At 44.0% G+C, this 12,852-nt stretch overlaps 1 protein-coding gene across 1 annotated transcript; it reads left to right on the forward strand.

Annotated features, from left to right (window-relative positions):
- The first annotated feature begins 7,324 nt into the window (after window positions 1-7,324).
- On the forward strand, window positions 7,325-12,102 carry LOC137229015 (granzyme B-like). Its single transcript, XM_067746329.1, has 5 exons — window positions 7,325-7,486; window positions 10,072-10,219; window positions 10,674-10,809; window positions 11,009-11,266; window positions 11,922-12,102. The coding sequence occupies exons 1-5, from the start codon at window positions 7,426-7,428 to the stop codon at window positions 12,063-12,065; spliced, it is 747 nt and encodes a 248-aa protein (XP_067602430.1). The 5' UTR covers window positions 7,325-7,425; the 3' UTR covers window positions 12,066-12,102.
- Window positions 12,103-12,852: the final 750 nt, after the last annotated feature.

Here is a 12,852-nt window from a genome sequence, read left to right on the forward strand (position 1 = left end):
AATTAAACAACACAATCTTAAGTAACCAGTGGGTCTAAGAAAAAATTGCAAGAGAAATTAGAAAGAACTTTGGGACAAGTGAATATGAAAACACAACATACAAAATGTATAGGATGCAGTAAAAGCAATGCTCAGAGGAAAATATATAGCTATAAATGACTACATTAAAGAAAAAGAAAGATTTCTAATCAACAACACAAATTTAAGCCTAACAAAACTAAAAATAGATCAAACAACCCAAACCAGCAAAAGGAAGGAAATAATAAAGATTAGAGAAAAATAATCAAAATAGAAAGCATCAACAAAACCAAAAGTTTGTTCTTTGAAAAGATCAACAAATTTGACAAACTTTTAGCTAGACCAACAACAACAAAAAAAGAAGACTCAAATTAAGAAAATCAGAAATGAAGGAAGGGGTCATTACTACCAACCGCAGAGAAATTAAAAGGATTATTAGAGAATGCTATCAACATTTCTACACCAACAAATTAGATAATTAAGATGAAATGAACAAATTCCTGGAAACACAGAAACTACCAAAACTGACTCAAGAAGAAATAAGAAATCTAACCAGACTTATGACAAGTAAAGGGATTGAAACAATAAACAAAAACCTGCCAACAAAGAAAATCCCAGGACCAGATTTCTACACCGGTGAATTCTACAAAACATTTAAAGAAGAATTAACACCAATCTTACCCAGACTGGTTCCAAAAAATTAGAGGAGGGAACTCTTCCTAACACATTGTATAAGGCCAGGATCACCCAGATACCAAGACCAAATATACCAAAAGAAAAGAAAATTACAGACCAATATCCCTTATGAAAATAGATGCAAAAATCCTCAACAAGATACTATCAAATTGAATTCAACAGCACACTAAAAGGATTATACACCATGACCAAGTAGTCAACCCGTGTGGATGGGATGTTCTTCTGGGGTTATGAAAAAGTTTTCAAACTAGAGAGAGTAGGTGGTTGCACACTTGGAATGCACTTAATGCCACTAAATTGTATTTAAAATAGTTAATTGTAGGTTATGTGAATTTCACCTCAATTTTAATAAAGGGTCACAGCCTTGTATTTAGCATAATCCCCTTATGATTTTTAAAAATGCAGATATACATGAGAAAAAATGTTAGATCACCCTTCAAGACATTAAAGATGATTATCAATGAGTGATGGGAAATCAGGTATTTTTAATTATTTTCTTTCTGCTTAAATTATTTTTTTAATTTTCCAACAATTTTAGAAATTAATTTCATGTTAAAATTTTTAATAATTAGAGAAGAGAGACTATGGTGATATTGACTAATAGATGTTTAGGAATGTGGGGGAAATGCTTAAGTTGCAGGGTTTAGTGAGGATAATAGAAAATTACATTGTATATGTAACATGATCCCAAGTATTTTATTTTTTTTTAACATCTTATTGGAGTGTAATTTTTTTTACAATGTTGTGTTAGTTTCTGCTGTATAACAAAGTGAATCAACTATATGTATACATATGTCCCCATATCCCCTCCCTCTTGCGTCTCCCTCCCACCTTCCCTATCCCACCCCTCTAGGTAGTCACAAAGCACTGAGCTGATCTCCCTGTGCTATGCAGCTGCTTCCCACTAGCTATCTATTTTACATTTGGTAGTGTATACATGTCCATGCCACTCTCTCACTTTGTCACAGCTTACCCTTCCCCCTCCCTGTGTGCTCAAGTCCATTCTCTACTTCTGTGTCTTTATTCCTGTCCTGCCCCTCGGTTCTTGAGAACAATTTTTCCTTTTTTTTTTAGATTCCATATATATATGTGTTAGCATACAGTATTCGTTTTTCTCTTTCTGACTTATTTAATTCTGTATGACAGACTCTAGGTCCATCCACCTCACTACCAATAACTCAGTTTCATTTCTTTTTATAGCTGAGTAATATTCCACTGTATATATGTGCCACATCTTCTTTATCCATTCCTCTGTCGATGGACACTAGGTTGCTTCTGTATTCTGGCTATTGTAAATAGAGCTGCAGTGAACATTGTGGTACATGACTCTTTTTGAATTATGATTTTCTCAGGGTATATGGCCAGCAGTGAGATTGTTGGGTTGTATGGTAGTTCTGTTTGTAGTTTTTTAAGGAACCACCATACTGTTCTCCATAGTGGCTGTATCAATTTACATTCCCACCAACAGTGAGAGAGGGTTCCCTTTTCTCTGCAACCACTCCAGCATTTATTGTTTGTAGATTTTTTATTTTTATTTTTTTGCAGTATGCAGGCCTCTCACTGTTGTGGCCTCTCCCGTTGCGGAGCACAGGCTCTGGATGCGCAGGCTCAGCGACCATGGCTCACGGGCCCAGCCGCTCCGCGGCATATGGGATCTTCGCAGACCAGGACACGAACCCGTGTCCCCTGCATCGGCAGGTGGACTCTCAACCACTGCGCCACCAGGGAAGCCCTGTTTGTAGATTTTTTGATGATGGCCATTCTGACTGGTATGAGGTGATACCTCATTGTAGTTTTGATTTGCATTTCTCTAATGATTAGTGATGCTGAGCATCCCTTCATGTGTTTGTTGGCAATCTGTATATCTTCTTTGGAGAAATGTCTTTTTAGGTCTTCTGCCCAATTTTGGATTGGGTTGTTTGTTTTTTTTGATATTGAGCTGCATGAGCTGCTTACAAATTTTGGAGATTAATCCTTTGTCAGTTGCTTCATTTGCAAATATTTTTTTCCCATTCTGAGGGTTGTCTTTTCATCTTGTTTATGGTTTCCTTTGCTGTGCAAATGCTTTTAAGTTTCATTAGGTCCCATTTACTTATTTTTGTTTCTATTTCCATTTCTCTAGGAGGTGGGTCAAAAAGGATCTTGCTGTGATTTATGTCATAGAGTGTTCTGCCTATGTTTTCCTCTAAGAATTTGATAGTTTCTGGCCTTACATTTAGGTCTTTAATCCATTTTGAGTTTATTTTTGCATATGGTGTTAGGGAGTGTTCTAATTTCATTCTTTTACATGTAGCTGTCCAGTTTTCCCAGCACCACTTATTGAAGAGGCTGTCTTTTCTCCATTGTATATTCTTGTTTCTTTTATCAAATATAAGTTGACCATATGTGTGTGGGTTTATCTCTAGGCTTTCTATCCTGTTCCATTGATCTATATTTCTGTTTTTGTGCCACTACCATACTGTCTTGATGACTGTAGCTTTGTAGTATAGTCTGAAGTTCAGGAGCCTGACTCCTTCAGGTGTGTTTTTCTTTCTTAAGAGTGCTTAGGCTATTTGGGGTCTTTTGTGTTTCCATACAAATTGTGAAATTTTCTGTTCTAGTTCTGTGGGAATGCCATTGGTAGTTTGATAGGGATTGCATTGAATCTGTAGATTGCTTTGGGTAGTATAGTCATTTTCACAATGTTGATCCTTCCAATCCAAAAACATCGTATATCTCTCCATCTGTTTGTATCCTCTTTAATTTCTTTCATCAGTGTCTTACAGTTTTCTGCATGCAGGTCTTTTGTCTCCTTAGGTAAGTTTATTCCTAGGTATTTTGTTCTTTTTGTTGCAATGGTAAATGGGAATGTTCCCTTAATTTCCCTTTCAGATTTTTCATCATTAGTGTATAGGAATGCAAGAGATTTCTGTGCATTAATTTTGTATCCTGCTACTTTACAAACTTCATTGATTAGCTCTAGTAGTTTTCTGGTAGCGTCTTTAGGATTTTCTATGTATAGTATCATGTCATCTGCAAATAGTGACAGCTTTACTTCTTTTCTGATTTGGATTCCCTTAATTTCATTTTCTTCTCTGATTGCTGCAGTTAAATCTTCCAAAATATGTTGAATAATAGTGGTGAGAGTGGACATCCTTGTCTTGCTCCTGATCTTAGTGGAAATGATTTCAGTTTTTCACCATTGAGAACGATGTTGGCTGTGGGTTTGTCATATATGACCTTTATTATGTTGAGGTAAGTTCACTCTGTCTACTTTCTGGAGGGTTTTAATCATAAATTGGTGTGGAATTTTGTCGAAGCTTTTTCTGTATCTATTGAGATGATCATATGGTTTTTCTCCTTCAATTTGTTAACATGGTTTATCACATTGATTGATTTGCGTATATTGAAGAATTCTTGCATTCCTGGGATAAACCTCACTTGTTTATGGTGTATGATCCTTTTAACGTGTTGTTGGATTCTGTTTGCTAGTATTTTGTTGAGGATTTTTGCATCTATGCTCATCAGTGATATTGGCTGTAGTTTTCTTTCTCTGTGACATCTTTGTCTGGTTTTGGTATCAGGGTGATGGTGGCCTCATAGAATGAGTTTGGGAGTGTTCCTTCCTCTGCAAATTTTTGGAAGAGTTTGAGAAGGATGGGTGTTAACTTTTCTCTAAATGTTTGATAGAATTCACCTGTGAAGCCATCTGGTCCCGGGCTTTTGTTTGTTGGAAGATTTTTAATGGCAGTTTCAATTTCAGTGCTTGTGATTGGTCTGTTTATAGTTTTTATTTCTTCCTGGTTCTGTCTTGGAAGCTTCTGCTTTTCTAAGAATTTGTCCATTTCTTCCAGGTTGTCCATTTTATTAGCATGTAGTTGCTTGTAGTAATCTCTCATGATCCTATGTATTTCTGCAGTGTCCGTTGTTACTTTTCCTTTATCATTTCTAATTCTATTGATTTGAGTCTTCTCCCTTTTTTTCTTGATGAGTCTGGCTAATGCTTTATCAATTTTGTTTATCGTCTCAAAGAACCAGTTTTTAGTTTTATTGACCTTTGCTATTGTTTACTTCATTTCTTTTTCATTTATTTCTGATCTGATCTTTATGATTTCTTTCCTTCTGCTAACTGCGGGGGTTTTTTGTTCTTTCTCTAATTGCTTTAGGTGTAAGGTTAGGTTGCTTATTTGAGCTGTTTCTTGTTTCTTGAGGTAGGATTGTATTGCTATAAACTTCCCTCTTAGAATCACTTTTGCTGCACCCTATAGGTTTTGGGTTGTCGTGTTTTCATTGTCATTTGTTTCTAAGTATATTTTTACTTCCTCTTTGATTTCTTCAGTGATCTCTTGGTTATTTAGTAGTGTATTGTTTAGCCTCCATGTGTCTGTATTTTTTTCCAGATTTTTTCCTGTAATTGATATCTAGTCTCATAGCACTGTGGTTGGAAAAGATACTTGATACGATTTCAATTTTCTTAAATTTACCAAGGCTTGATTTCTGACCCAAGATATGATCTGTCCTGGAGAATGTTCCATGAGCACTTCAGAAGAAAGTATATTCTGTTGTTTTTGGATTGAATGCCCTGTAAATATCAATTAAGGCCATCTTGTTTAATGTATCATTTAAAGCTTGCATTTCCTTATTTATTTTCATTTTGGATGATCTGTCCATTGGTGAAAGTGGGGTGTTAAAATCCCCTACTATGATTGTATTACTGTCAATTTCCCCTTATATGGCTGTTAGCACTTGCCTTATGTTTTGAGGTGCTCCTGTGTTGGGTGCATAAAAATTTACAATTGCTATATCTTCTTCTTGGATTGATCCCTTGATCATGTAGTGTCCTTCTTTGTCTCTTGCAATAGTCTTTATTTTAAAGTCTATTTTGTCTGATAGGAGAATTGCTACTCCAGCTTTCTTTTGATTTCCGTTTGTATGGAATATCTTTTTCCATCCCCTCACTTTCAGTCTGTATGTGTCCCTAGGTCTGAAATGGGTCTCTTGTAGACAGCATATATACGGGTCTTGTTTTTGTATCCATTCAGCCAGTCTATGTGCGTGGGCTTTCTGTAGTTGTGACGAGCTGGGGCTACTCTTCGTTGTGGTGCGTGGGCTTCTCATTGCGGTGGGTTCTCTGTTGCGGAGCACAGGCTCTAGGCCCATGGGCTTCAGTAGTTGCATCATATGGGCTCAGGATTTGTGGCTCACAGGCTGTATAGCGCAGGCTCAGTAGTTGTGGCGCACGGGCTTAGTTGCTCCGCATCATGTGGGATCTTCCCAGACCAGGGCTCGAACCCGTGTCCCCTGCATTGGCAGGCGGATTCTTAATCACTGAGCCACCATGGAAGTACCTCAAATTTTCTTAATAACATATACTACCACTAAAATAAAAAAACTAATTTTATTTTTAAAATTTCTACCACTGGGCAAGCTAAGTTCAAAAAAGTAGAGGCTTAATAAATGTATCTGTTTTTATAAGGAGGATATTTACCCTGGAATTATGTCTTTTGATGCATAATATTCCTCATAGAAAAATTGTAAAGTACAGAAATGTAAAGATGGAACCTTCAATCACCAGAGTCTAATCACTGAGAGATTCTTTGTTGTTCTTGAACAGAACTGGGCTTGGGCTATTTAGAAAGAATGGTCCTTCATTTTCATTTTAGCAAGATCATTAGCAGAGTTTGTTCAGCCAATGTCATCCTATAATGTGCCAGGCCTGCTGTATCAGAAGTGTGGCTTTCTGCACACAGCACAGAGAATACTAAAAGGACAATTATTGGTCTTTGGTCAGCCAGCATGCTTTCCCACTTCACATGGTATAGGCAACTTAGTAATATGAACTTCCTTTGGCGCACCAGCCTTTTCTCTGTCTCAGTTCATGTGGTTTGGGTGAAACTGACCCCAGCCTATCCAAAGTAGGAATGACCTAGGCTTAAATCATCCCTGGATTCAATTTCTAGGGTCAGAGTGATTCATGAATTTAGGCCAAATGTCAAGTGCAGAACGTTTGTTTCCAAACATTAACAAGAGAGATGGACTCTATCACTCTGAGCATTTGTAATTAAAAAAAATAAAAGATGTTAAAAGTCCTCTAGAAAGGAAGTGATGAATGGGTGCCTATATAGATTTAGTACATGGTGGCCATGCTCTGTTATTGTCCTGTGCGTCCCTCAACCAAGCCCTTCCTGAGTTGCAATCTGGTCACAGATGTTTCTTTCTCTTCCACCAGACAGTCAGCTCTCTAAGGGAAGGAGACACATGTGCAGTATGTTTGATCATAGCATAGAGAAGAGCCTAAACTCGCATCAGCTAAAGAAGTCATCCTGTGGACTCAGCAGCATGGAAATGAGGCCTTGGTGGTTCAACCACTGATGACTCAGGTTTCTGGGCTCCAGGACCTCTACTGGGCGATACCACATCCTACAGTCCCCGCCCTGTATTCTTGGGTTCCTGCTCTAGGCTGGAACAAGTGGTCTGCTCTGAGTCATCATCTGTGGGTACCCATGTGGTCACTACATGTTTCTCACACAACCACCCAGAGAACGTCGTCAGGTAGACGGAGTGGGGGCGAGGCAGCTTCCGTAGAAAGCCTTCTAGGATGAAGCACCACAAAACCAGAGGGGAACAAGAGGTCACTGAGCCCACTTGCACCTCCTTCCTCTCCTGGGGGGGCTAAAAAGAGAGCAAGGAGGAAACACCAGCAGCTCCGACCTGGGCAGCCTTCCTGGGAAGATGCAGCCACTCCTGTTCCTGCTCCTGTTGGCCTTTTCACTGCCCCCCAGGGCAAAAGCTGGTGAGTGACCATCCCCACCCTCAGAGGCCCAACCTCTTACCCCAGTTGGCACCGATCACCTGCCCCTTCTGCACACCCCTGATCCCTCTATCCACTGGAAACATTCTGAACACCAGCTCCTGTCCCATCTCATACCCCCAAGTATGATGCTGGATACGCCTCCAGCAGGAGTGACAGAGCAAAGGTTGTTCTCAAGAAAAGCCAGTGGGTACTATCCCCTCCTCCAGCCCTACATTTGCTGTGTGGAAAATCGAACTTTCCTAGAAGTGATGGCAGAGGGTCGGAAACTGGAAAAGAGAAGATAATCAATTCCCCTGAAGACGGCAGAGTGGGCCTGGCTTCTGCATCTAGGATGAGACAGGTGCTCCCTCAGCAACTGCTCAGCAGACCTCGGAGTTGGTGCTGTTGCCTTTGCTCAGTCCCCAGGCTCCTCAGTCCCTTTCCCCACCTCTGCTTTCCTCTTCTTTTTTTTTTTTTTAATATCTTTATTGGAGTATAATTGCTTTACAATGGTGTGTCAGTTTCTGCTTTATAACAAAGTGAATCAGTTATACATATACATATGTTCCCATATCTCTTCCCTCTTGCGTCTCCCTCCCTCCCACCCTCCCTATCCCACCCCTCTAGGTGGTCAGAAAGCACCAAGCTGATCTCCCTGTGCTATGCGGCTACTTCTCACTAGCTATCTATTTTACATTTGGTAGTGTATATATGTCCATGCCACTCTCTCACTTTGTCACAGCTTACCCTTCCCCCTCCCTGTGTCCTCAAGTCCATTCTCTAGTAGGTCTGTGTCTTTATTCCCGTCTTACCCCTAGGTTCTTCATGACCCCTTTTTTTTTTTCTTAGATTTCATATATATGTGTTAGCATACGGTATTTGTTTTTCTCTTTCTGACTTACTTCACTCTGTATGACAGACTCTAGGTCCATCCACCTCACTACAAATAACTCAATTTCATTTCTTTTTATGGCTGAGTAATATTCCATTGTATATATGTGCCACATCTTCTTTATCCATTCATCTGTTGATGGACACTTAGGTTGCTTCCATGTCCTGGCTATTGTAAATAGTGCTGCAATGAACATTTTGGTACACGACTCTTTTTTTTTGTTTTTTTTTTTGCGGTACACAGGCCTCTCACTGTTGTGGCTTCTCCCGTTGCAGAGCACAGGCTCCGGACGTGCAGGCTCAGCGGCCATGGCTCACGGGCCGCTCCGTGGCATGTGGGATCTTCCCGGACCAGGGCACGAACCTGTGTCCCCTGCATCGGCAGGTGGACTCTCAACCACTGTGCCACCAGGGATGCCCCATGACTCTTTTTGAATTATGGTTTTCTCAGGGTATATGCCCAGTAGTGGGATTGCTGGGTCATATGGTAGTTCTATTTGTAGTTTTTTAAGGAACCTCCATACTGTTCTCCATAGTGGCTGTATCAATTTACATTCCCACCAACAGTGCAAGAGGGTTCCCTTTTCTCCACACCCTCTCCAGCATTTATTGTTTTTAGATTTTTTGATGATGGCCATTCTGACCGGTGTGAGATGATATCTCATTGTAGTTTTGATTTGCATTTCTCTAATAATTAATGATGTTGAGCATTCTTTCACATGTTTGTTGACAATCTGTATATTTTCTTTGGAGAAATGTCTGTTTAGGTCTTCTGCCCATTTTTGGATTGGGTTGTTTGTTTTTTTGTTATTGAGCTGCTTATAAATTTTGGAGATTAATCCTTTGTCAGTTGCTTCATTTGCAAATATTTTCTCCCACTCTGAGGGTTGTCTTTTGGTCTTGTTTATGGTTTCCTTTGCTGTGCAGAAGCTTTTAAGTTTCAGTAGGTCCCATTTGTTTATTTTTATTTCCATTTCTCTAGGAGGTGGGTCAAAAAGGATCTTAGGGCGATTTATGTCGTAGTGTTCTGCCGATGTTTTCCTCTAAGAGTTTGATAGTTTCTGGCCTTACATTTAGGTCTTTAATCTGCTTTTCTTCCTAAGCCATTACTGGCTCCCCTCTTTCAAGGATGAAGCCACTGTTGGGCAGACCAGAACTTCTCTCCTTTCCAGAATCCCACCAGCATTGGCCCTACCAACAACCCCCTTCCAGAGGCCCATTTTGTGTGTGTGTCGGTGGGGGGTGGACAGGGCTGTGGTCATTCCTTCATGTAGCCAACGAATACTTATTGGGCACTTACTGTATGTCAGGCCCTGGGAAATAGGCTATGATGACATCTAGATCCCTCCTCTAAAGCCCTGAGCACTGGAAAGCTAGGCTACCCTAGACATCACGGGATGACAGGGCCCTTAGAAACTCATTAAAACAAAGCATAGTCGGGAGAGGAATGTTCAGAAGCCTCTAGGACTTTGCTGTACCTAAGACAGGTATGCTCACCTCCAACTATGTGTGGAAGACAGTTTCACAGACCCGGACTGCTGCTCTTCCCTTTTCTAGAAGAGGATTTGAGGCCCCTCACACTGCCAGCCTCAGGCCAGGCTGGACCTGCAGTGCCCAGCAGTTCTGAGCATCAAGCCGATGCCTGCCAGGTGCAGTCAGTGGTTGCACACAAGCAGAACAGTCTTTTCCTTCAGGGGAGATCATCGGGGGCCATGAGGTCAAGCCCCACTCCCGCCCCTACATGGCATTTCTTCAGATCTGGGACCAGGATGATCAAAAAAGGTGCGGTGGGTTCCTGATTCGAGAGGACTTTGTGCTGACAGCCGCTCACTGCTGGGGAAGGTGAGGAGCCGGAAGTAGCCCACACCCTCCCGAAAACCCCTGACAGGGAGCCCTGCCTTTTTCTCTGGAAGCAACCAGCCTCCTAGGAACACATGAGCTGGGAGGGCTCCTGAGAGGGTGAGAAAGAGGGCAGCGGGGAGGGGCAGGTCAGTGTCAGAGGCATTGCTGAAGTAAGAGAGACTAGAGATAGGGCATGCCTTGGTATCAGAATACAAACTAATGCAATTTCACATGTTTTCCTGGGGCTGACACTTGGGAACCACTGTGCCCTTACCAATGGCTCCAGAATCCGACCTTGGCTGCCAACAAACAGAGGGCACAGACAGTCCAGCCCCCGGGGCCCTCCTGTTGCCTGCATTTCCCCTCAGCTGCAGCCCGGCCCTGGTGTCACCTGCCCTTCAGCTCCTGGGCTGTATCTCCTGTGACTCCACCTCCTGCTTTGCTGTCTGTGCAGCTCAGTCAACGTCACCCTGGGGGCCCACAACATCAAGGATCGGGAGAGGACCCAGCAGGTCATCCCGGTGAGAAGAGCCATCCCCCACCCAGGCTATAATGAAAAGAACTACTCCAATGACATCATGTTACTAAAGGTAAACCTCCTTGCTTCTCCTGCCCTCCTGGAAACAGATCATTTCCCCTCCCACTGCCACGCATCCCTTTCCTCCCTCCCATCTGGCTGCCTGACCAGTCCCTGTGGCTCAGGTGAGAGGGAAGACACTGCAGCATCATTGCCATGTCCAGGCCCGGGGACCACTGGCTGAGCTGGGCTCTCTTGCCTCTTCCCATCAGCTGGAGAGAAAGGTCAAGCAGACTGCAGCCGTGAGACCCCTCAGCCTGCCCAGGGGCAAGGCCCGGGTGAAGCCAGGACGGGTGTGCAGTGTAGCCGGCTGGGGGCAGGTCGCTCTGGGCACGTACTCAGACACACTGCAGGAGGTAAAGCTGACCATACAGAAGGATCAAAAGTGTGAACTCTACTTACACAATTATTACAACAATGCCATTCAGCTGTGTGTGGGGGACCCGAAGGAAAACAAAGCTTCCTTTAAGGTGAGAATGACCACCTACCTTGCCTGGCTCTGGGGAGACACGTGTTTGTAGAAGATCTGGGACCCGGGGACCCAAGCAGTGTGGGAACTGCCCCACCCTCTAAGCTGGGACCTTTCTCTCCAGGAAGAGAAGGGGGAACAACCAGAGCTGGGAGTGCCTAGGGCCCCTGCAAGTCTACAAAAGACCTATGGGGAATCTAAACCTGGTGCTCCTTCAGAGCGGGAATTTGCAACACACGGAGGCACAGGTGTTAGAAAACTGGGCTTCCTGAGTGTGTGGTAGTTAAAAGCAGGTGCCTCCTCAGAACTGGAACCCACCTGGCTTAATGAGCTCATCCTCCCTGTTGAGTGTCAGCCCACCACCCTGCTTCCATGTCCTTGAACAGCAGCTTGGAGCCCACAGTCCCACAGCGTCTTGATAGAGAAAGGATCTGAGACCCGGGGGAGGAGAGGGTGCTGCCACCTGGTGAAGTGAAACAGTGACAATGTCCAGGGTCAGGGCTTGGCAGCCGAGGGGACCACGGGGGCCTGCCCTGCCCTCTGACCTCCTACCTAGAGGCCATACAAGGTGGCCTCCCCCGAGAGGGGGCTTGGGACGGCAGGGAGGCAGGACCAGGAGGAGACCTGGCTCAGTGCTTCCCCTTCTCTGTCCTCAGGGGGACTCCGGGGGCCCTCTGGTGTGTAACAATGTGGCCCAGGGCATTGTCTCCTATGGACAGAAAAATGGGTCACCTCCACGGGCCTGCACCAAAGTCTCAAGTTTCCTGCCCTGGATAAAGAAAACCATGAAAAGCCTCTGACTGCGGAACCAGACCTTCTTCCCTGGAGCTGATCCAGAATTACACTGGGGGGCTGGGGGTATCAGCAACTGAATAAATGTCTCTCAGCTGAGCGGGAAGGGCTGGCTTCTCGTTTACTCATTGACCCTTCTTCATAGGCACCCACTCTGTGTTTCGAAAGCCAACGACCAAATTTTGCAGTTTTCTGCTTCCACCTCTTCCCCCTCCCACCACTTCTTCCCATAAACCCCATGCAAAGCTGTTACCCAGGTCCTGCATACCCACACCTGTCTTTCAGGGCCTGCCCTCCTTCCAGGGCTGCCGCTGAGCACCGTCAGGAGAAAACATGAACCTCTCTGGTCCTGGGGCTCAGGGTGAGCTTCTTGGCTCCTGGCCCTGTGTTACATGGCGGAGAGGAGGGGATCACACCACGGGTCCTGGACACCAAGCAGGCACAGCCTGGGGCTGCAGCTCCGGGACAGAGCCCCACCACTGGGGAGGGGAGGCGTCTTCCTGAGCAGACGTTTCTCTCCCACAGCCAGGGAGGCCGGCGCAGAGCAGGGGTGGGTCTCGTGAGAAGCTCCTCATTCTCACCTAGGCTGAGTGTCCTCCCAGCCCTCCTCGGAGCTCACGGACCAGCTCTGCCTCCAGTCCCCAGGCTGCCTCTTGTCCATCCCTGCTCACCACCATGAGTTCTCAGAGTCCACCGACTCCTGTCCCCTCCAGACCACACTGATCTGAGCTGACCCCTTCCTCATAGCCTTCCCACCCAGGACACCCTGAGCACCCTAGGGTTCCAGCAGGGCAT

This window comes from Pseudorca crassidens, chromosome 1 (genome assembly GCF_039906515.1).
Source record: "Pseudorca crassidens isolate mPseCra1 chromosome 1, mPseCra1.hap1, whole genome shotgun sequence".
NCBI classification, from domain to species: Eukaryota; Metazoa; Chordata; class Mammalia; order Artiodactyla; family Delphinidae; genus Pseudorca; species Pseudorca crassidens.